Genomic DNA, 25,318 nt, shown 5'->3' with positions numbered 1-25,318 from the left:
GCAGCTCCTATTAAAACATAATTATGAATCATATAGACATGGTAACTTTAAGTCACCATGCTTGCTTCAAATGCACTCAGCATGAATCAGTACAAAATCCCATGCTACTTTGTATAATTAGAAATATGAAGTGTTGGGATTAGAACATGAACGTAAAGGACAGCACTGCAGAGGCACACTCACAGTTTGTTTCAGATCCTTCCAGCCCAATGTTTTGTCCGCCTCCCTCTTCATATCCTTTACAGTGCGCTTGAACTGGGCCAGCTCCATGCGCAAGCTGCGTCGCTCCACCTCCGCTGCGTGCAGCCGCTGGGTGAACTCAAGGATGTGATGCTGCAACACTGCCACCATTTGCTAAGAGAGGCACATACTGTATTTTTTAGAAATAACAATCCTGTTTAGGCTATAATCTAAAGCACGCCATCACGCTCTAAAAAAAATTGTCGGAATAGGAACAAACCCTGCTGAACCACGTCTTCAGAAAATAAGATAACTCAGATGCATGAGATTAAAAATGTCTTTCACATCTGTCTTTCACATACCCTCTGCCAATCGTGAAACATGATGTAAAATCAATTAGGTCTAAATGTTCTACTCATTAGCCACAATTCGCAAGAGATACTCACTTGCATTTCTTTTTCACTACATGTTTTCATATAAACTCTGGAGGTCAGGGAGAGACCTCCAACATTGAAATCTTCTCTAGCCCTTAAGTTTACTGAAAACTTTCAGCTGCGTTTTGTGCAAACCGGCCACTGAGGGTAATGCATTTCTTCATGATTCATTCTACGAACACTTAAATTCCACTTCCGAAGAATTGGCACAACATTTATCCTTTTAGAGTGTCTTTCTCAGAGCAAAATTTTTTTTAGAAGAGAAGGTGCTAAGCTTCTGCAGGTTGCAGAATGAAGCAGAGAGCCTGCAGCCATACATTGATAATCAGTAACTCTGACTATGACGAATTTGTGCTTAACACAGGTTATTGGCTTCCTAGATCATCCTCAACATGGCATATCATAAAATTAGTTCTGATAAGACCATTTATTTAAATTAAAATAAAAAAGCCCAACCAGGGACACAGGGAATGCACTGATACCAAAAGTATTTGTTTAAAAATATCATTCAGACAAGACACTAAATATTATGAAACAATTTAAAAGGAAAACATATTGTAAATGATGGTAAAACAGTTTATATTTCAAAAATGGACACACATAATTGTCACTCTTATCAGCTGGACATATCTAACTACATTTTAAATTATTTTTACCTAACATCAAGCAAAAGAAGAATGTTATTTTTGCAAAAGTACAATAGTGAAACATGTTTGATTAACACAATCAGGATAGAAGGAGAGAGGTGGAACCTGCATACAGTATATTTAAAGGGAGCTACCATGTCAAGCAAAGGGTTAAATGAGTTAATCCATGTGTTGGACCAATTAAGAGAGTTTTAATAATTCAATCAAATACTGAATATAATTATATTTATGGCAGGTGGTAAGATGACTGAATAAAGCTAATTGAATTACTGACTGACTGTTACATTGTCAATGTATTGTTAAATTATCCCTTACAATTAATAGAAAAAATCATTAATTGGAAGCTAAGTATTGTATGAATCCTGAAAGGTGCGTTTTTTTAATTCAATAACTCTTACATCTCTTTAAATTAGACTTATTGAAGCCCGTTTACAAGGACAAACCCCAAATTTTGATCTTTGCCATTTCAGTCTGTTGATTTATCATACATTGTTTTTACAGGGCCTATAATCAAAGAAACACTTTAGCATAAGGGTGAATAAAAAAAACTTCTCTCAGTGTAAAAATAATAACATCTTTGCAAAGGAGTATACGATACACTGTAATACTGATGAGCTGTTCACTGGTTCTGACACTAATAAGAGCGAGTTTGTTCCCTGGTATCCTTCAAGAAACCGCTGGACAAAATCTTTGGATAAATAAGATAAGATCACTTTATAGGCCATATACAATTTCTTGCGTTAGGAATTGGTTTTTTCGCATACCCCAGCTTGCTCTCCATGAGACACAGACACATAGACAGGGTGAGAAACTTGGGGTCAGAGCACAGAGTCAGCCATTGTACAGTGCCCCTGGAGCAGTTGGGGTTCAGGGCCTTGCTCAGGAGCCCAACGGAGTAGGATTCCTCTGCCGGCCGCAGGATTTAAACCGGCAACCTTCCAGCCACAGGCGAAGATCCTTAGCCACAGACCCACAGCTACCAAATGAAAATGATGTGCTTAACACCCTCCTCTCAGGTTTAATCTTTATCATATTCTTATGAGAGATCCAATACAATATAAAATTCAGAAACTGACCTTCCTGACGTGTATTTTTTCAAAAAAAAAGTCCCCTTTCCTTCTCCAAAATCTTTTCCTGAAAACTGTCATTTTTTTCAAGATTCTTTTCATTTTTGGTATAGTCTAAAGTTATTTTATTCATCCATACTGGGACTTGAAAACAATTATGATAAAATGGGTCTCTTTTATTTTGTTTTGCAGGAAAATATCAGTTACTCTTTCTTATGATGCAGTTAGTTTTTACTGATAACTGCATCTCACAGGCAGGCACACAATCCAACTGTAGGAGCCCCATGATTTCCGGAGGCTAATGGAGTTTTCCAGGAAAAAAATGGCGATTGGGGAAGATTTGGAAAATCGGGAGACAGGGCTGGATTCAGGCAGGAAAGAGCGTTTGTAAAACAAGCTCAAGACACAGGGACATGGTTTTTTAAATAATCTGTAGCACGTCGTAAAACAAGGCTGAGCATAGCGGTAGTTTAAATGACAGGGCACATTCCCTGTGTTGGTTCAGGTATTATATAGGAAATCTGGTGTATTTAATTAGATGATGGGGAACTGGCTTGGTAGAGAGCCGCTGCAGATCTGGGCATGAAACACTTAGTTTAAGTTTTTTGGGACCAGTGAGGCATTAACAACGAGGTTTCTGTTAAAGGAGGCTACAAAGAAATTAAAACATCCCTTGAAAATAAATGACAGGCGATATTACCTTATTTGTCACCGCTTCGGGCAGACCAGCTTTCAGCATCTGTGCATTGAGTCTGTGAAGCCCATGGCCCAATCTTCTAGTCAGGGCACCCTTGTCTCCATACCAGGTGAGCCTCCCTGAGACCCCTGCACTGCCCTCCATCTCCACACCTAGCTTCTCCATCAGCTTGCCAAAGGAATTCTGAGCAGCAGCGAGGACCAGAGGACCCAAGGATGGCAAGCTGGCATCTGACAAACAATCGGTAAGCACAATCAGGCTGTATCTGCACATGACTGATCTCTCATGTCAAAGAATCCTGTACTAACATTTTCAAGTCCATCCTTACTAAATCTTAACAACAAAATAGCAATATTCAGTAACCCACAGGAGAAATAACACCTGAATTTGTTCTATGATTTAAAGAACATCACAACGTCTAAAGCATGCCAGCAAAGAAAAAGAAAACTGCTGGAAAAATTTCTGGTTAATGCATCTGTGATGTTTCATGAAGAAAATTAACTCTGTGCCCAACCTTTGGCACTACATTATTTTACATGGAGAATTATTAAACAAGTCTGAAATGTAAAGTAGCACGTAAAGTACTTTGTTTAAAAAATGTGTATTACCATTGTGATCAAATTTCATATTTATGAACATATCAATGCTCTTCCCTCAATAAGGTTTATCCCAAAGAATGGTCTTTAGTCACTCTGGTCGAAATGAGACTGGCACAGGTGTGCTGAGTGTGCACACACTGTTCAGAATCATACTGATGAACTGCTGAAAGTGTTGATGCTGTAATTGTTGGTGGATCGATGGAACTCTTGCTTTTTATCATAGTTTTGGCTATCAGCTCATCAGTCCAGTTTTATTTAACATCACTCATTGCTATCAATTGATAGTAAATCCATTATTTCTAAAATATCTGACACTTAATTCAGTCTTTGTAATTTTTCAAGCTTTGTAATTTTAAGTGATCACATATGATTAATATTGTCTGTTATAAGAATGTCTTCTGTGCCTGAAATATTCAGGTAATTTTTGTGATATTTAGGCAGAATGCATTATGAACACTGGTCAAGTACAACTTTTTATGTTATACATTAACAATGCAGCATCATCATAAACTGGTAGACCCTAGAATTACCAGTGTCAGATCAGTTAGGGTTTTTTTTCCAACTGAAATGCCTCTTCTACTTTCTGCAAAGTGTTTTTTTTTCCCAATACTAATCGAAGTACAGATTTAAACCCCCCAAAACAGCACAATGTTCTGTGGGGTTAATGAAATTGTGAGTGGCACAAACAATTGAAAGACTGCTGACTAGGAGAGAAGGCAGGTAAAAGTGTGTTGTTTCCATTTGCTCACAGACTTTAAAGAACCATCAAATAAAACACCTTCAGCCAGAGACATTCTTACACCCATCACAAGTAAAAAAAGTAGACAGATTTTAAATTAAAGGATGGGGCAAACACTGATTCAGCAATAATGTCCTAAGGGATAACCTCTGTCCTGGCAAAATGAGCAAAACGGATAAACAAATATACAGTCCCCCAAACACTATCTCTTCTTTCTAAAAACTGTTTTTGATCAAAAAACATTTTGGTCTGCTGACCGTTCGTTAGGCTTATTATCTCAAAACATGAAACACGATATACATGATATACACTATAATTAGCGATGCATCTTATTTCAAATATGTACTTAACATTTAAAAGGTATGAGAAACATCAATCATTATATAAAAAGATGAATATCACTCTTTATTTAATCCAAAAGAAGTTAAGGTCCACAATTAAAAAATAAAAATAGCTCCAATTTGAATATCTCATCACCATATAGTAGCTGCTTTTCCAAGACCTACAAAACAACATGATATTTGCAATAATTGGTGCTTGTGGACCTTTGTTCTCATAAATGTGCGGTAAAGGCAATGGATATGGATAGTGCCATTTTCTGAAAGATTTTTCCAATTAACAAATGGCTTTCTACAAAGCCAACTCTCACTCGCAAAAGAAAAAAATCAACTTGAACCAAATTCTATTTGTTCAATTGTTCAAGCTGAAGAGTAGGACCTCTAGGAATATTAAAAGTACTAGAGACGAAATAGATAAAAACTCATCACCAGGTCCTCATGCTGTTATAACAAAGTAATTAAGGAAACATTAAGTTATAGGTTAATTAAACCCTTATAGCAGCAATGCATGACAGAGGTAAGACCCACTTAATGGAAAATTACTTACAGTATGTAGTGTCCATTCAAAAAACAGTGACAAAACCCAACCATTGAATAAATGAACCAGACTAATACTGTAAATCATATGTACAGTAAATGTAAGGAAATGGTCATTATAAGTGAACTAGAGGATTGTCTATACGACAAGTAAGATTTTAGAGGAGCGTCAACATGAATTTAGAAAATGTAGGTCTTACTAAACTAACCTGAAAGAGCTGTTTGAACAAACAACAACAGAAATTGATTCAAACATGTATTATATGGTACATTTAGATATCGAGGAAACCTTAAATTTCCTCTTAAAACTCTCAAATTGCAGGCAGCAGGATTCAAGAAAATGCAAGCAAATGAATAAAAAGCGTTACAGATATGGAGTAAATAGTGAAATTCACAGCAGTGTAATTAGTGGAGTACCACGGTGATCTGTTTTTAGACCGCTGTTCTCAAACAGTATGTTCAATAAACATAGACGACAAGAAACTCGACAATGGTGTATGTTTTCATATTGATAGGACCTTTGTTGTGGCTTAGTCTACTGCCTGCTCTAATGGTTCTAATGAAATGGCAAACAAAGAAAGAACATGGCTACCTATAGAATAACAAGTAATGGGTTCATTCCATGCTGAAAAGAGAAGAAAGAAAACAACGTTTCAGCTGTGAAGCCTTCTTCGGGTGATAGAAGTACCTACATATACCGACTCTGGAGGAAAACTACCAAAACCAATGGATTTACCTTTGCTCATACTGTGTAAAGTAGAAGTGTCAAACATACAGTATAGCCAGCCGGCTGAGTCAATCCTCACAAACCTATTAGTTCAGCATCAGAGCCTTTGGTTGTAATACAATTCTTTGGCTCTCCTGAGCTTCACAAAATGGGCACCCTTAGTGATGTTAATGTAACAGTCTTGCAAACAAAGCACGCTCTACCTCTATCCAGTCGCAGTGCCCGTGTTGTCACAGCAGCATGTCTCAGCATGATAAAGGTGGGGAAAAAAGTGACACCATGAAACACACTTCATCTAATCTCCTCAACCTCTGCAATAGAACCAGCACTAATTTCACTGAAAAAATTCCCTATTGTTTTTTTTTTACAATCTCAAAGAATATTTTTCAACAACATAAAATGTTCTTTAATTACATTATCAAAGAAAATAAGAATAAAAATGTTCTGTGGTTCCACAGAAATGGAAAAATTTCTGATTCTTCATAGACGTGAATGGAAAGACAACGTTTGACCTTTATAACAGGAAATAGTTAAAGTACAATAGCAGTAGTTGTACAGTATAAGTGAATTTATTGTTTTCCCATCATTCATGTCCTCAATACCAGAAAATTCTTGTGACAAAAAGTCCCTTTAAACTTAACCTTTGACGATTCCATTTCCCAGTTAAAAACAATAAAACTCTATTAATTACAAAAAAATGCCTGCTAATTTTTACAGGTGAGATTACAGGTGATTTTGACTGCTTGCCTTTTTTCAGTTCTTTCTAGCTTTTCAATTTGTACAGCCAAGGATACAGTAAGTCTTTATTTAGTAAGGGGAGAATATTGTACGCAGTTAACCTTTCTTTGTCGATCTGAATGCATGTTTCGGATCATAGTCAAGCATTTCCTGGTACAGGAGTTTAGAGATAATAATTTCCACTATCTTCAAAACATTCCAGGAGTTGTAGAAGCAAAACGAGCCCAAAAAATAACCTTAACTCTAACTCTCCGGCATAATTTGTTTTTTCCTATAGTATATGAAAAACTGTTTAATCATTTTAAAGTTTTTACACCAAACATAATACCAATGTGTAATCCAGAGTGCCCAATTGTCTTGTCATCTGACTATATGACTTTCCTTTCAACATGTCAAGTTCAGCATATACAGTATGAGTCATTTGTTTTTGTGGTTAATTCTAAAAAGAATTATCTTCTTTGTAACCCTGTAATGAATGCCACATTTATTAAGGCAACTTCAAATTGTCATTTTCAATACATTGTAAAGTGAATATACAGTACCATCTGATAACTGTGTTTACAGTTGCTTCCCAAACAACTTGTTACACAGCCTATGGTGGCCAGATACATTTGTCCTGTTCAAAGCAGGGTTGCCAGTATTGCATTAGGCTTAAATTTCTTAACAATTAAAATTCACTATTTGCTTGCAGTCTTCAAAGAGTTCTTTGACCTTATCCATGATGTTGTATGCTATTAGTAAATGTTTTTCATGTATAACCTCCTTTAATACCCCACAGAAGTCCTTCGTAGGACTATATATGTTTCCCGAGACTTCAAATGTACGTCCATAGAGTGGAATGTTATTGATGTTATTGTAGATATGCGTTTTGTGGAATTTAAATTTAAACAAATATTTAGGTCTGTGGCCTTCTTGGTTTTGGACTTAATTATGATAAAGATGACTGTGCTCTGTCTAATACTATGAAGATTACTGTAAAATATTTTATATTTGTGTAGAATAGCTCCAAAGAAAACCTTTCTTTGCATCGAATTGTGCCTCCACAGGGGCTTTTCCACTTTATTTCAAAAGAAGGACAACCTCCATGGTATCTCAATTTTTTGTAATGAAATTAAAGTGGAACAAGCTATTCTGTAGTAGTATGGATGTGCCAATGTGTTAATTTATTTGCAATGTTAGGTTCCATTGCACTGTGGTCTGACAGAATTCATTGAAGAATATTAAAATCCTGGAAAATACAGAATTATATACAAACAATTCATACTATATTAATTGATATTTTAAACTCTCCAAGTTAATGCCATGAAGGAAAACAGGTAAAATTGTCCTACTGTCTAGAATTAATCACAAAGTCAACAAAGTGGAGGCAAGCAACAACAAAACTAAATTGATAGAACTAAACTGAAAGCTTGGGGACTGAGGATAAAAGAGATCAGAGAGCTGCAGCCATCATGCACTGTACATCACATGATCCTCGTGAAAATCTGATCAAGGTAATTAAACATCACAACTTCAGAAGGGACTAACAAATTTTGCTTGTCTAAGAAACTGAAGATTCTAAAAACAAAATTCCCCAAATGTCATATAAACTAGCTTATTTAAGAAAGTGTCACAAATGAAATCACTACATCAATAGCAGACAATCCAGCTGCCAGGTCATCTTCTGCACAGTACACCCAAGATTCTCATAAAGCCAGTTCCTCCAGCCCTCTCATCCACATGTAATGCATGTAATACTTCTGGATCCAATATAAATATAAACACTGTATTAAATTATTATTCATTATCTAACTACCTTAAAATATATTTATAGGAAGTCTGTTATTTATAGAAAGTATTTCTAGTATTTATTGTCTGAATATCAGAAAAACCTGAAATCTGTTTTGTCCTTGGTCCCAAGAAATCCAATTTTGTGACCCTGTACCTATATGTTTATTATTATGCAAAGGAACAAGTAATATGTTTATTCCATCCTGAAAAAAAGAAGAAAGAAAACATAACGTTTCGGCTGTGGAGCCTTCTTTAGGTGTGAGGTCTTTCTTCTTTTTTTCAGCATGGAATAAATCTATTACTTGTTCCTTTGCAGCCTATGCATGCTGACGCAGCTACCTACCTGAACTACTACAGGCTTTTTATTATTATTGTTGGTGTATTTTTTTATTTTACAAAAATATGAATGCAATTGCAAATGGAGAAGAGCAAAGGGATAAACAAAACAGGATATAAAACAGGATATAACCAGATTAAAAACTACAGCAACTACAGATTTTATACATTTTAATGTGTAAATTCACCCTGCCTATAGAAGCAGAAAATCTGCAAAGAACCTCCTTAGGTTTTCAATCAGCAGGGTTCAGAAACACAGTGAAAAGATCCATCTCTAGCCTTTTAATTTAATGTCACAGAAAAGACATTGCTCCTTCCAAGTTATAACTGAGGGCTTTGCAGTAACACCATGTCTCACAGCTCATGATTTAGTTCATCGCTCCCTCTTGCCATACTATTTATGTCTGGAATCAAGGTGCTATAATTTAGCTTGCATTCTGGGGCAATTAAAATTTTACAGGCACAATTACTTATTTCCCTATCGGGCCCAGGTAATCATCTTGTGTATGTAATGGGTTTATGGCCTCAACACACCAAACATGTGCAGCTTATTGCTGGCTTTCTCAGAGCTGTAATTATTAATTGTGTCTGAAGTTGATAAATAAAATTGTAGGCACACTTAATACTAATTAGTGTTTGAGATAAATTTAATGGGTTTTATTTATGATTTCATAAACGCCGAGGCATTTATTTCTTGAAGCCCTCAGACAGGCCCTTATCTGTCATATGTTGTCTTATATGTAATCTAGAGGGATAAGAGACGAGAGCTGGGTGAACCTGAAGCTGTAAATACTTTAAGTACTTAGTGGGTACTTTGGGGGCTGGTGTATTACAGGCGATTTATAGACTGCTTTTCTCAAGCAAAGATGTGCTGTTTCACACACACGGCAAGGATGTCCCAAATATTCTGCAGCGATATGTTGGAAAGCCTGAGCCATACTGCAATCCTATGTGATCCTTTTGAAAATTAAGACAGTGCACACACAACCACTCAATGAAATCAGGGAAGAAAATCAACTCTTCTCACAACACAAAAGGCAAACTAAAACTATGTCTGATTCCACACACATAACATATGTTGACATAGAAATTTAAAAATATTTTAATTTCTATAGTATTTCTACTTCAAATGTGAAATCTTAAGTGTTTAACCACGGACTGGAGACGTAAGCATCATTCAATATATTTAATTCTGTAATTGTTCTATATCAACAATAACATAAAATCTATGTGGACACTATTTTTCCTTATTTTATTGTCCGTATTGTACTGCTTCTTTACATGTGTAGCCCAGTGTCAAAGAAACAGAATGAAAAGCAGCAAGTGAGGTCCAGAAAGGTAATCTGTTTGGGCCTGGGTTTACAGAAGACCACATCAATTGGGTCTTATACTTAGAATACACTAACATTTTTTTAATTCAAGTGTAAATCCATTTAAGTAAAGAAAAATAAGGTGTTCTTTTTAGAAATTTACAGAAACATTCCATTACAGCACAATGTACTGTATATGGTTAATAGCTCTGCGTTATTAATTATGCTCTATCAATACTACATTATAAAGAATTCTATTAAAATAATGAAATACAGATCAGGTTGTGTTCTATTCAATATGTTCTGAGTTAATGCTGGTTTTATTATATTCAATATGTTCTTCATCCCTATTTAACAAAAGCCACCGACAACCATCAGCTTGTTTTGAAATCAAAACTACTTGTACGGTATTTTTTTTGCAGTATATAATCAAAGACAACATACCTGCACTGATTCTAGAATCCAACCTGACCACTAGATATGCAAAGGATGACAAAACACCCTTATACAGTTGTGAGAAAAAGTTTGTGAATTATAGGAATATATAAGGAATTATTTATTAATGATTTCTGCATGAATGGCTCCGAAAAGGTGATCTGATCTTCATCTTAGTCATAATAATAAATAAAGACAGTCTTATTTAACAAACAACACAAACAACACAAACAACATTTTACACTGCCATATCTTTATTAAACAAATGGTTTATACAATCAAGGTCACTGATGGAAAAAGTATGTGAACCCTTATATTTAGTAGGTAGTGGAACCTCCTTTATTGGCAATAACCTCAAACAAAAGCTTTCTGTAGCTGCTGATCAGACCTGCACAGCGGTTAGGAGGTATTTTGACCCATTCCTCTAAACTGTTTCATTTTATCGATATTTGTGGGATGTCTTGCTTGAACGGACTCTGATTTGGCCATTCTAAAATACAGAATTTCTTCTCTGTGAGCCACTCTGTTGTTGATTTACTCTTGTGTTTTGGATCGTTGTCATGTTCCATGACCCAACGTCTTTTGAGATCACAGACAGGGATCACAAACATTTTCTCACAACTGTATGTGTGATTCTTGACAATTCATTTCAGCTTCATGTAAATAATAAGGAAGGGGCTAAGTCTATATTACCACTATGAACTTTTAATCAATCTAAACATCTTTCATTATTATAATTATTTTTCATTAACAATAAAGGAATAACTCAGCATTGCATTTGCAAAGAGTAATTAAAACTTGAGTGAGCATGTTAAGTTCTAAATCAAAAACCTATTTTTTTAAATTACCTATCAATAACCTATTAATGTGTTGCAAAGACTCCACAGCTATGTATCATTAATCAACTAAAAACAAAACCAGGGCAGAATCATTCATCATGTGAGCTAAAAAAAGAGGCAAAACAAAGATATTCAACCCTCAGTGGAATATTTAGTCCTGTTAAGGATGTATCAGCTCCTTTTTGACCTAGGAAGATTCACTTAGTTAGCACAAAGTCAGTCCGTTTTCTCTGTATTTATGGTTCGGTTTTTCAGTTAGCATCTTCTTTCATGGCCTTCTAAAGAAGCATCACATAAATGAAATTAGGCACATGAAATTGTATTTTCCCTTATTTTCCTTAGTCACAAGAGCAGCTTTACAACTCAGCAAAGGCTCATTTCACCAGCTCTCGGCTTTTAAAACCATCACAGCAAGGTCAGCAACTAGCTCCTAGCCAACCTATTGATCAGAGTCACAACATCAATATAACAGTGGCAGAGCACATAGTGAGACCTTCTCCCTACTAGTCCAGATCTGACAGCACATCAGTCCAGAGCTCAAGGCAATGCCCTGAAAGTGACTACTGCTGAAATCACTTCAATGGAGGGGTGCTATCATTTGTGAAAACATCCCTTTAAACTCATTGCTTCAAAGTCAAATGGAGCCTCTGGCAGTTCCTCCACTCTTGGATCCCATGGGTGACTTGTCCTCTTTTCCCTGTCCACTGGCCTCTGATGTTGTGGTTAGCCAAAATGATCTTTTAATTTTTTATAGGGGCACCACAGTCTTTGCATTTTCTCTCATCAGACACTCATTGGTCAATTATATTCTTAAGAACCCACCTGGAATTCAGAGATGTAAACAACTTTCAGCCAACATATGAAAAAAAAAATGAGAACATCATTAAATTGAAAGGAAATAGTTTTAGAAAAGGATGAAGCCGAACCATTTTTTTTACTTTTCAAAGAGGAATTATCTTATATTTTCCCTTTTGCAGCTCACATACTGACACAGCTCCCTACTCTACTCCATATTAAATCAATAATCATACAGTTTCCTTCTGAAGTGATTATTGATGGATTCATTCATTATTTGTTCAGCAATCAGCACTGAGAATTACATTCTCGGGAGAATTCATACCATGGAGGAAGAGGAAATTACAGGAACATAAGAGCATTTATATACTGTAGCATCTTACTTGAAATTTCAATATGCAAGTAGCAAACTCCATCAAGCATTAAAGACCATTCGTTAAACTTGAAATTCAAAATTGCTTACAAAACACATAAATAAAATAAAACTCATGCCACTGTGCAATGCCTAATTACATCACAATTTACACAGATGTTTTGAAAAGCAATGAAAACCTGTTCCGATGACAAAGCAAAACTGATATTAAAAAGGGATTTATGAATTAATAGTACTGAACTATTTTGGATATTCTACGCTTATAAATAGAAATTTTATTCTGAACAAAAAATATCATGCATTCCATTCAAAAGAAATAAAAAAACATCATAACATTCAAATGCAAATATACTGTTAAATGACAGTAAAATATACAGACCCAAAACTCTGTCTAACAAAAAATTAAAAAGAACTTACTACCTTAATAAACATGAATATAATAAACATGAATATACTTCTCAGGAAGTACAGCGGCTGTACTTCCTGAGAAGGCTGAAGAAAATACACCTACATCCACTGATCCTCACCAACTTCTACAGATGTACGGTGGAGAGCATACTGACCAGCTGCATCACAGTCTGGTACGGCAACTGCACCGCATCCGACCGTAAGGCACTACAGCGGGTTTGTGGAATTTTGCACAGTTTTGATTACTTGATTACATGTTGTTTATGTTATGTTATTACATGTTACTGTTATTGCTATTGTGTAACTGTCTATTGTCTTATCTTCTGTCCTATTTATATACTGCACCTGAGTGACTAATGAGAAACACTTTTCATTATACTATGCACCTGTGTAAGTTTAATGACAATAAAGTTGAATTGATTGATATAAATTATTTTTAATTTCCTTACAAGACGGTTACATAACACAAACAATTTTAGTGTTTCTCCTTGTTCTTTAAAGTTTAAAAAATTTAAACGTTTTTTAAATTTCTGCAAATATTAAGTATACATTTTATTATATAGTACCATTACTGCTATCTGCAATTAGCACTGTTGGCTCTTACAGTTAATTAACAGCAGCTTTTGCTAGCATTCAGAACTCAGCATTTCACATTTTTGTGCAAGTGCCACTGGCTAAAGCAGAACTGCTTTTTTAGGTCAGTCATACATCTTAAACTTTGGTGCCAAAAGAACCTGCTATTACAAGAAGATCTTTAAGATCTTTACTTCATACCTACAGAGGGCACAAAAATGCCTTTGCTTATGCCATATCTCTCAGAGGAACTGCCAATTATGAGTAAAACTGAGCGACTTTCCTCACATTGCACTTCTCTTCATTTAATGCTCCAGTTTGACTGAGTGCTATAAAATTCCAGCTAGAGGAAAAATAGAGAGTGCTTATCTGAAAAATACATTTTCTGTTCTAAGATTTCAATATCTCTTCACATTAAAATGAAATATAACAACAAGCAATCAGCTGCTTTTTTCTTGTGCATTTCTCCAAAATAAGATCTGTATTTAGTTAGCCCCCATTTTAATCTAAGCATTGAAAAAAAATCTGGTTAAGATGAATATTTAAGGAAAAATCAAATAGCCAAAGTCACAGGATGTTGACCTCCGTGGCCAAAGGGATAACAGGAACTGCTCCAGGGGCACAGGAGTTTTCATTTTCTTTGACTGTTTCATTCATATTCCCCAGTTACAGAATTATGATTGAGTTTCAAATATATCAGGTTCCTGGCAACCTGAATTGTTTATCTCCTGTTAGGGCCAGTGAAGTTGATAACTGCACTGGAATTAAAAGTACTGTCAATCTAGTTAATTCTTACTTTGCTGTACCTGCACATTTTTTTCTCAGAAACACATTAATAACCATAATGATTAATTAGTAAGCTTTTTCTTCAGCTTTAGTCTGTATTCACATGAGTGTCCAAAATGTCTAGCCTGTATAATTTACACTGCCCAGCAGATTTATTCATAATAGAGTTATAGATTGGATGTGCCCTGCTTACAACAAATCTAAAAATATTGTACTGTCTTCATTGTAGAAATGCATAGAGCAAGACAAAGTCAGAAATAAATAAATAAATTCCAGAACATACAAGGATCACATTTGTTCACACCTCTAAGTATTGTTAAATTAAATTAAACAAAAACATTAACAATTTGCATTTCAGAACTATAATGGAAGCGTCTAGTAGTCTACAGAGAGCTGAGAAAGTTTCATTTTTCCTTGCACTATAAAAGGAGGTAATATAAAGAAGACATTTAGTAGCAGCAGGAATCATCATGCTTAGGTTTGAACAGGTCTATGAGGTACTGCAGGCAAATGGCCATTGACCTCTGCTTGATGGGGGACAGCAATAAAAGAAATCAGAAAAATTGAATCTACCACCATTGTGTACAGTATAAAGAAATTTGATTGTCCTGGTATATCAGGGACCCTGTGAGGAACAGAATACATGTGTATCTTGCCAAAATGGGCTGTGGTTTGGAAGGAAACTATAAACCCAACAGTTGGAAATTTCAAATACACTCTGCAAAGCTTCAGGATATAAAATGTTTAGCCGTCATTAGTATGTAGCATTCAAGGCTGGGTTGCCTCTTCTGAAGGTGAAGAACCTAAATAGCTAATTCAAAAATGTCAAACTGCCTTGTGATCAGAAGAAGTCAAAACTGAGTGTTTTAAACTTCAGTTTTACATTTGATGTAAAAGGTGACTGGTGGTCATGCCCACTGTGAAATATGATATGGGGGTCTATTATGTTTTGAAGTTGTTTTGATCTACAGGTCCTGAAGTGCCTGTTAAAATAGGGGGAATCATGAGCCCCAATGCCAGGATATTTTGGCCAAACAACTGATTCTCTACACTACGAAACTCAAGCCTAGCCTAAAATGATCAAACCAGCATGATAATGACCTAACATACATTCATATTGATAAAGAAGTGATTAAGAGCACACAAAATAAATGTTCCCTATAGCCCATCTCAATCTCCAGAACTCAGTCTAATCAAACATCAGTGATGTGAAATGGAAACCAAAGCCTGGAGTAATTCCTTCTCAGCAATGCTAGAACCTTGTATTTGATTTTAAAAAAAAAACCTTTCTGATAAATATGACTTTACTTTTGCAGAATGCTATTAAGATTACTGCATGACATTTTGTTTAGCAGGAACCTTAATCCAGTCTTGTAAAATCATTCTGCTGCTTAGCATTTTCTGTAACTGTTCCTTTAATCGCACATCTAAATCTAGAATTTTCCACGAACTCCAATAGGAAACTTTTCTTTGACAATTCACTTAAAAATAACTCACAGGATAGGCTCTTTTGATGCAAGACATTCTGTTTCATTCTTTGTTTGTTCTCTACAGATAATATCCATTCCAAAGTTGTTTTTTTTCCCCGACACCCACGATGAAACTGACAGATTTTTACACATCACAATTCAACCTTTGGCTTTAAATCTCTATTAATTATTAATAAGAGTGCTGTGCTTTTTATTACTAAAACACACCAGAATTATGTTCTTTTGGGGTCCCAGACCACTTTAAAGGAGGGGGTGGTTGGAACAACAATGGGCAGATTAAAAACAAATCCACCCAAGCAGACAAAGCAACACATCTTTGAGACATATTCCCACAGTGTGAGTGCAATACAGCAGGTAGCTAAGACAAGTAGTGCACTACCTGAACTCTGACAGTGTAAGGATTGCTGTAAAAGCACTAAATTATTCATCCAGCAATGCTCATGTCAGAAATAGTCAGACACCAACACCAGTAGAACCATGCACAAATCAAAGATTTAACACATGCACAATACCTACTATACCTGCTACTGTATACCTACACTGACACCACACGCCATGTTACATTATACTGTGTAATCTTGAATAACTTGCTTGTTGCTTACACAGAAGTAATATGTTTGCATTTTCAATGTTTTTTAACCGTCAAATTGAAGATGTGAAAAGATGTCTTACCAATTCATTATTTCTATTAACATATCGTCCCTGCTATTTAATTTTCGTTCTGCGTGTAACCTACATTTATATAAAAGATGAATTATTGCAGATAATGAAGAATGTTTGTCTGTTGTCCAGATTTCAGCTCACAAATTCTAATTACAGCAGAGAACTCAGAACTGAAATACAAGAGTCCTGGCTTCAATCTTTGTTTAAAGATTAAATGATTAATTAGAAGATTAATTTTGTTATATTTTTATTCTGGATTGTTAAAAATACAGTACCAACCAAAAACAGCAACAATACCTTGCAAAACGTGATTATAAAATGCATTAGAAGATTATTATATTAAGACAGTTATCATAAATGTTGCTTATGATAACTCAGTTTAGCCTAAGGAAGATCAGATGTATCCGTATCTTAATGTCAGACAGACAGAAGTGCAACAGTAGTTTTTTATTTGGTTTCTGAGTTAATCTAAGAGTCATTAGCATAATGATGAAAGCCCAGTCCATGAGGTTATATAATTCAATCAAGATGCATCACATAAATACGAAATAGCAACTGTCCATGTACAAAACTCAGTGGAATTCCCTGAGGGTGTGGTATGTAGAGAAGGGTAGTACAGTACCAGTGATGATCAGTAGATAATTCTCAGTGCAATTTAAACGGAATGTATCAAAAAGAACAGTGACTCCAAGTCAGAAGCTGTTAGAAAATCATTAACTACAAGAAAGATGCTGCTGTTCTTTAAAGAATTTCTTGTCCTGGCAAACAAATTAATTATACTAAGCAGTTTCTTTTAAGAGTTCAAAAACCAAAGGCAGAAATATGTAACGTATTTAGCCTACCTGTTTTTGAAACCATATCTTGAAGATCTCCCACACAACTAAGAACTATGGTCAGCAAATCTCTGCTGGTGAGCCACCTCAGGGCTTGGCTTCTACGGCGCTTTTCTTTCTCCTGCCCTAAAACAAACACATCAAGATAAACCTTTGATTTAGCCAGAGTACTCAGGGAAAATGGATTAGTCAAAAGTTTAACTTCAATGATATTTAAAATCTGTGGATTAATATAAAATGGTTTGATACTGTTATAAAACTGTCAGTGATATTCTAACGTCATTTCGTCATACCACCAGATTGAAAAAGCAATTGATTTATTGCTCAGAAAAAAAGTTTTGATTAAAAAAGTCTTCAAAAGGGGCCAAGACCAGAGCCCTTATATTCATATACCTACCAGATGAACGTGCTGCTGACTTTGCTCCTCCAGCACAAACAGCTAAAGCTGGGAAGCTGTTGAAACCCTGGACCCATGTGAAGAGATGCCTTGAGTCCTGTCCAAATTTCTGGAAGCGGTTGGCTGCAATCACAGCTATAACAGTCTTACGGAAAACACACACAAGCCTTTTGGCCTGCTTCCTTTTGCCCTCAGTAGGTAGCTGGGTTTCATTCTCTGCTGTTAAAGCCAGCACCAAGGTCTGGATCTCACTTTTAAAGGCCTCACTGGCATCAACCTGCTCCAGTAAGAGGTTCTTTTGGCTGGACAGGGCACAAAGCTGCCAGAAGAGTGGGTACAGGGCTCCTGCCAGTAGGGCACAGGCAGCCAAGAGAGTGTCACTCTCCCTCTGCATTTGGTGCATGAGCTTTTGAAAGTGGGCAAGATCCAAAGCCATTTGATCCCGGATCTTCTCCATTCCAGCCACCTTTTCCTCGTTTTCCTCTGCCACTCTCTGCCATTTCTGTGAAGGGATGTTGAAAGGACACTGAGTATGGAATTATGAGTCTAATTCATTGAAATAAATCTTTAAACCTTTAATTACTCAACGGACTTCTCTAATAGCTTCAGACAATCACACAAAATAACCTCAAAAATAAGTTTTAGGCCACACGAGACTTCATGAAAACTTCTATATACAGTAATACTTAAGTGATAGATGTGTAAAAGACATCATGAAGCGTATACTTCAATATCAGCACATACTGTAGTTCAAGAAGCACCTCTAAGACACAAGAACTATTTCATTTTAAAACTAGAACACATTGATAATTGGCCAGCAACATCAACATGGGTATTTATGTTCTAAAGTCTAGAGGGCAAACTGCACAAACATTATAAATAGGCATTTTACAGCTGTATGACCAAAAATAATTTTGAATCTTTGCAAACCTCAAGTCCATATCAGTTTTCATTGATACCATGTTGACATTGCTCACAAATGCATTCTAAAGAATCGATGTGTATCATTACCAAGTCCCAGATGCATTTCAAACTGAATTTTCCCTGATCCAAAAGATATAAAAATGTTAATGTCAGGGTTCAATAGTCATTACAATGTCTTCTAGTGATAGCTGGCAGCAACAATGTCTAAAGAAAATGCAGTTTCTAAGTCTCATATTATTATTTTGAAAATCTTATCCACTTGTAAGTTTTATTTATTATTAATAAGAAGCAAGCAAAGAAAGCAAACTAGAAAGAATCCCAGTTCAGTTTTACTCCGTTAACATTTTTGTGACATACAGTATACTAAAAGTAATAGTGTAAAGTGCTGAAAGGAAATGAACTGCATTTAGATTTCCATTAGTTAACAGATCCCTACTCTGATGGATTAACCATTCCTGTGGACTGCTTTGTCCTACCGATATCTCTAATATGTCCCCACAAAACATGGGCTTTTTTCTATGTTAGCAATGACATATCATTCCTTAAAACAATATATGTGACAGAATGTTTAGTCTTTTCCAGTACAGTAGATAAAAATTTGTACATTGAGCATCCTATTATTTTCCCTTTTCAACTAGTTTTCAGCAGCATTTTGTAACTGCTACCAGGATTTGAGTGAAGCAGACTGAAAATCAAATGTGTTCAGTCCCACTGCAGATCTTTTTTTTAGCCAGCGAAGCAAATCGGTAAACGCTGAAGATCTCTTGGGCCTTTCAGGACTGACCTGAATCATCAAGAGATGAAACACTGTGGATGACAAGTTAAATCTGGTTGCCAGTTTCTTTCAAAAATGGTATAAACTGTTGCTTTGATTCATAAGGAATTGTCAAACCTGCATTTACTTTTTACTACTTTTTTATTCACCTTTTTCAAAACTCAACAGAAAACAAGACCAGTTTCACCTGGAATATGCAGAACTAAATAGGCAGAGATTTACAAAAGGATCTTCTGGTATTTTGAATAGTATCCTATAGACAGTATATGGCATTTACAGAAGTTATTTCCAACATTCAAATGGTTGTTTTCTTTTGTTTTACAGTCATACAATCACATTCAGAAACCACCAATACACAATATATGTAAATTACCCACACTTTGAATTTAATTACCTTTTGACAGCAATGTTGTATTGAGTAGCAATTTGCCATGAACAATTTTGACAGACAACACAGCCTTCACTTACACTTTATGTATACTTAGTTTTGCCTTAATTGGCCTCACATTGTCATCTGAGAAGTTGTTCAAGTGTTTTTTTTTTTGCCAGATTGAAGAGGTGGCCAACCATGTGAACTTTGTTGTGAACTTGAGTTGTAGCAGAGAGATGGCATAACACGGGCCACCAAGTTTCAAACCTCAACAATCTTTGCTTATAAAGAACAACTTGAAAAAAAAAAACGAAACTGTGTCAGAAACCCAAGATGTGACATGCTGGTATAACATTCACTTTAGAATAATTAGCCAGATTTGTTACTTAAGGGACTCTGTTACTTAAGGGACAACTTTTCTGAACTGCTAAAAGTCTACTTAAAAAAACAATATCCCATTATCGCAAATTCAGGCCAGACAAAAACAAAATGTATTTATTTCACATGTTTTTGATTATTATTATACAGAAAGCTCTCTGTGATTCTCCTATGCAAGCTAACACAAAAACAAATGGGTTTGCTGTGCTCTTAAAGAAGAGCAGATCTGTAAACTGAAGCATCCGTTCAGAAAGAAAACTGTACTATACCTGGGCCCTGGCATGAACTTCCCCGATCAGAGTGGTGTAATGCTGCTCCAGGTCTTTCTTCTGCTTTTTCCAGGCGGTCTCCCTCTCTCTGACTTGGTCTGCCAGCTTACTAAAGGTGTTTTCCTGAGTCTGCTGGAGCTCCTTCACAACCTCACTCTTGTTTTGGCAGACACACTCCAGGTGGGATATCTTTGGAGAAAACAGAGAGCTACTTTATATTTTCTGCCACAGAGTGACAGCGGGAACATTCTTCGAGCTCCCACAAGTGAAACATTACACCATCAGAAGTTTTCTTTGCACAGAGATCCATTTGACCTACAACTCTCCTAATATTGAAACAATTTTTACCACTTTTCTTCTTACATTTCTGAACTTCTTTAATTCATTTAGGCTTTCAACAATGTTTGTGAAACTAAGCACACTGTACATTTACGTTTACAGATTATTCATTGTTATAAAATGACATTTTTAAAAAGCTATTTATCTAGTCGTATAAACTAGTCAATTTTCTTGAAATTGTTATGTCATATAAACTTAATAATCAAGCTCTTTATTCACTTTTAATTTTTCTTTACAAATACAGTATGTCCTTTCAAATCCTAAAGTAATGTGGTCATATGAATAATATTCTTAAGACAAAAATTGGGTAAAACTACTTTGAAACCCTCTTGTAGGGCTTTTCTGTAGTGGGACAATAAAAAGACATGAAAAAGGTGTTAAGAGAGTAGGTCATAAAAATCAAACATTCAGCTATAATGTGTTTAAAATACACAGTATGCTGAAGTATAACTGATAAACATCAAATTGAGTAACTCAAAGAGCTGGACAATTTGTCTCAGTGAAAATTTAGAATGCAGAGTTTCTCTCTCTTCTATCTATTATGTTTAATGATATTAAAAGTTTCAATTTTTCAAAATAAATAATTTAAAAGTTTTAAGTTGAAGGCTTTTGGGTTCTTCTCCAGGATAGCATCTTTGACATATTATTATGTATTCATTAACTGTGATGAAGTCATTTTGAAGGTAAAATTGCAATAGCATTATATATACATAATATAAATTAAACATTAAATAAATTGTTTTAATGCTGTAATATTAAGAAAAGCAGCCTAAGAAACTAAAGACACAACTTCAACAAACTGCAATAATGTACATAGTAAAACTATATACAGTATCATATGCAATGCATACACTAACTTTAAATGTATACAGATTTTTGTCTAGCATATACTTCCAAAATAACTCCACACTTACTTATTAAACAAACAATAGATATATAAAAATGACTATCATCAGTCAATTACTTTATAATATGCTAAATACAAGTAGTGCTGAAATGTTGCCATGATTATCGTTAAAACTAATGTGCATCTACAATCTCAAACTGGCAGTGAAATTAAATAAGAACATACTACAAAAATGCCAAATTACTATGATTATTGAAAAGCCACAGTATGCGTGGGCTATTATTAATAAACAGAAACTGGAACTACTGCAACTAGTTACACATTCAGAAGAAAAGGCAAGATTTCTGAAAAACATGAAATAGTATCATTCAAACAGGCCAGCAATATCTGCAAAATAGAGCAAAAGCTATGATACAAAAATTAAGAAAAGATCAAGAAATTTAAGAGTTTGCAGTTCAACAAACCCCTGTGTTAAAGATTGTTATTCATGGACAAAAAAAGCGAAATTCTTAAGAACAACAGACTAAAAAGGCTTTACCAATCAATGTTAATAGTAAAAACTAATTGGAAAATACCTCATGGAATCTGATAATGATTATTTGTTTACCTAAATTCTATTGTCAAATTACTCCAACATATATTTTTATCATGATATGTTAGAGCTAGAGAGGAGAAAGTTAAAGTCCCTCCAAGTTTTAATCATAGTGGTGGCAGAGTTATAAATTAGGTGTGTTTTACTTCAGGCACTGACATCTTTTCATATTGTAAAGGGATCGATAAATGCTGCTGAACACCAAGAAAGAAAATTGCATTTTCATATGCTACGCAGTTTGAGAAAGCTTACTGGAGACGGATGTTTGTAATCTGGATGGATAAAGACCTTAAGCATTCTATTAATTCTACAAAGGAATTCATGAAAAAAAGATTACAATATGGACTGGCTAACTTAGTCCCCTGACATGGATCCCATCAAAAGACTGTAGACTTGAAAACTGATGTTGCAAGGAAGAAACTAACATCAACTGCAGAACACAAAACTGCATGTGTTGAAGAAGAAGCAAAAAGTTTTCCATAAAGATTACAGGGGAAAAAAATCAGAATACAGAAAACAATAGAAGCTGTAAAAGAAGTGTGCGCACACAAAATATCAAAGAAAGGATGTCCAGACACTTTTGTTAACTTACGAAACTATCCAAGTTATACTGTATATGGTTTTTGTTTTATTCTTAAGCTTATTTTCTAAGTTATATTGTAAGAAATCAGCCTTAACTGAACTTCTAATGTTTTCTCTTAATCATATGGAAATAAACAGTGAATATTTTGTCATATTGCCCCAGTCACAGATAGCAATCACTGGGACTGAAGGTGTGTACATGTAACTATTGGGATACCATCACAGGCTACCTTATAAAGGTTATTTAAAAGGCTGTGAAGATTTTAGCTTACCTGTTGTAGATGACTGAATAATTATATATAATTGAAAATTTGGAGCACAGTTTAAGACATGAGATTTGGGACTTTGGTATAAAAAGTATGGCTGTTGGTAAAGTTGTTTTGCTTAATTTCTTAATAGTTTGAACCTTTAATAAATCAAGGTTAATTAGTCTATAGTTGAATGCATAGTCATGTAAATACATGTAATTTAAAATTACTTAACATTTGGACACATAATGTAGAAAGAGAGTAGGGCTTGAAAAAAATAACAATGCCCAAACCACTATATTTGGGCGGAGCGATGGCTCTGTGGCTAAGGATCTGCGCCTGTGACTGGAAAGTTGCCGGTTCAAATCCCTTGGCCGGCAGAGGAATCCTACTTCGTTGGGCCCCTGAGCAAGGCTCTTAACCCTAACTGCTCCAGGGGCGCCGAACAATGGCAGACCCTGCGCTCTGACCCCAAGCTTCTCTCCCTGTCTGTGTGTCTGTGTCTCCATGGATGGGGTATGAGAAAAGATGAATTCCTAATGCAAGAAATTCTATAGGGCTAATAAAGAAACATTATTATTATTACATTACATTCATAAACAGATGTCTCCTCTTTATAATATAACACAAACACTGTCTTATACAGGTACATTAAACTGACATCAAATTCAGACAGTATGCTGATCTGTTTCAATGCTACTTTACATAAATATTAACACTGGGATGTATTTACATTCCTAAAAATAATTCAGAGTAACTACATATTCTTAACACAAACCATATACCTGAAAAGTGTTCCTTGTGAAGCACACAATTCCATTTAAATGGTCAAATATAGTGATATTGAGCTCTACTAAGGGTGAAACAAGTACTTGGCTAAATTTTACATAATATACTCAAATGTCAAGTCAGTACTTACCCTCTAAGTGTTGTGAAATGGCAAAATCTAATATTCAATCACATAATTCCTAGCAACTGCATGCTCTTTACACCATACTATTATGCATAAATGTGTGTTTTCTATATGGATATTACACATCTACTGAAAGATGAAATTAGAAGGTTCGCAGGAGCAAGCTGGATGAAGACAGAACAGTTGAAGACAGATATTTGTGAAAGAATCCTAAGTACTATAAGAAACATCAGTGAAGATATTTAGCAAATTGTTTACAATCATAACAATCAACTCCCAAAAGTGTCTAAGATGTTTAAAATCTTTGCATGACACCGTACAGCATGTGCATGTGCGTGAAACTAATAAATTTTGGATTCAGATATTAATTCTTTATTGTTATGAAAAGAAGGACAAAGATAATAGGGTAAGTGACATATCATATTCAGTTATTCTTCTTATAAATGTGTATAATAGGTCAGTTCAAGTACTAATAAGGATAAACTCTGCTTGCCTTCCAATTTCTAATCTAAAAAGAATCCACCTGCTACCATGCATTTTGGTGATATTTGAAACCAGTTCCAAACAAATGCATTAACTGCAAGGCATGTTCAATTGTTTTTACTCAATTATGTGCAAGAGCCTTCATTATATACTACAGTGAATAAAGCAAAGAACTTGTTAATTGCTCTGTATCCCTTGATCACAGTCAAAACAAGGCCCTTGTACACAATTCCCAAATTAATCAGTCCTCCTAGTTAATTTCTTTATCTGCTGAAGTATTTGAAAGTTTGATTTGATTTGAATAGCTTAATAATTTCTTTGAATAATGTGTGTTTATTTGATGAACCCAGCAGAGTACTGTAAGATAGTTATATCCTCTGTACACAATCAGAATATAGCAATAAGCACTCACGTTTAAGGTATTTGCTAATCAACCTTTTTTTCCATCTGTTTAATTTGGATACAAAGAAAGTACAAACACTTTAAAGAGTTGCTGAATACCACTTCCAGCACAGTGATAAGGGATTCTACCATACTTCACAATGATCATATCTGACTCTTAAATCACTCTATACAAATCCACCCATCATACACATAAATTGCAGAAACCTTTTTTGCTTAAAAGTATGGATGCTAAGAACTGTTTTCATGAAATCCAGTGAGAGGCAACAGTGCCCAATAAAAATGTATTTGTAAACCTAGCCATTCAGCTTCCAACTTCCATTCCACTACAAAATAACAACTGAATTGTGTTAAATATTGGTACAGGATATAGGAAATACATGTACCTATAGTTTACAAATGAGGCATCATGAACTCAACAGACAGCGAATGAGATAAAATGCAGTTAAGAACCCCTGCCTTGAATTTGCAGATCATGGATGGAC

At 35.1% G+C, this 25,318-nt stretch overlaps 1 protein-coding gene across 1 annotated transcript in view; it reads right to left on the bottom strand.

Moving 5' to 3' along the window:
• Positions 1 to 25,318, bottom strand: part of ccdc171 (coiled-coil domain containing 171) — a 150,614-nt gene that overhangs the window by 68,241 nt on the left and 57,055 nt on the right. Inside the window, exons 15-19 of the mRNA XM_015345164.2 lie at positions 20,428 to 20,616; positions 17,712 to 18,213; positions 17,324 to 17,440; positions 3,029 to 3,255; positions 184 to 354 (exon numbers count right to left, since the gene is read on the bottom strand). Coding sequence (XP_015200650.2) covers positions 184 to 354; positions 3,029 to 3,255; positions 17,324 to 17,440; positions 17,712 to 18,213; positions 20,428 to 20,616 — 1,206 coding nt within the window. The remainder of the gene's footprint in view (positions 1 to 183; positions 355 to 3,028; positions 3,256 to 17,323; positions 17,441 to 17,711; positions 18,214 to 20,427; positions 20,617 to 25,318) is intronic.

This window comes from Lepisosteus oculatus, chromosome 1 (genome assembly GCF_040954835.1).
Source record: "Lepisosteus oculatus isolate fLepOcu1 chromosome 1, fLepOcu1.hap2, whole genome shotgun sequence".
Taxonomy (NCBI): Eukaryota; Metazoa; Chordata; class Actinopteri; order Semionotiformes; family Lepisosteidae; genus Lepisosteus; species Lepisosteus oculatus.
Note: the sequence above shows the minus strand (reverse complement) of the source record. Positions and strands in the feature narration are given on the sequence as shown.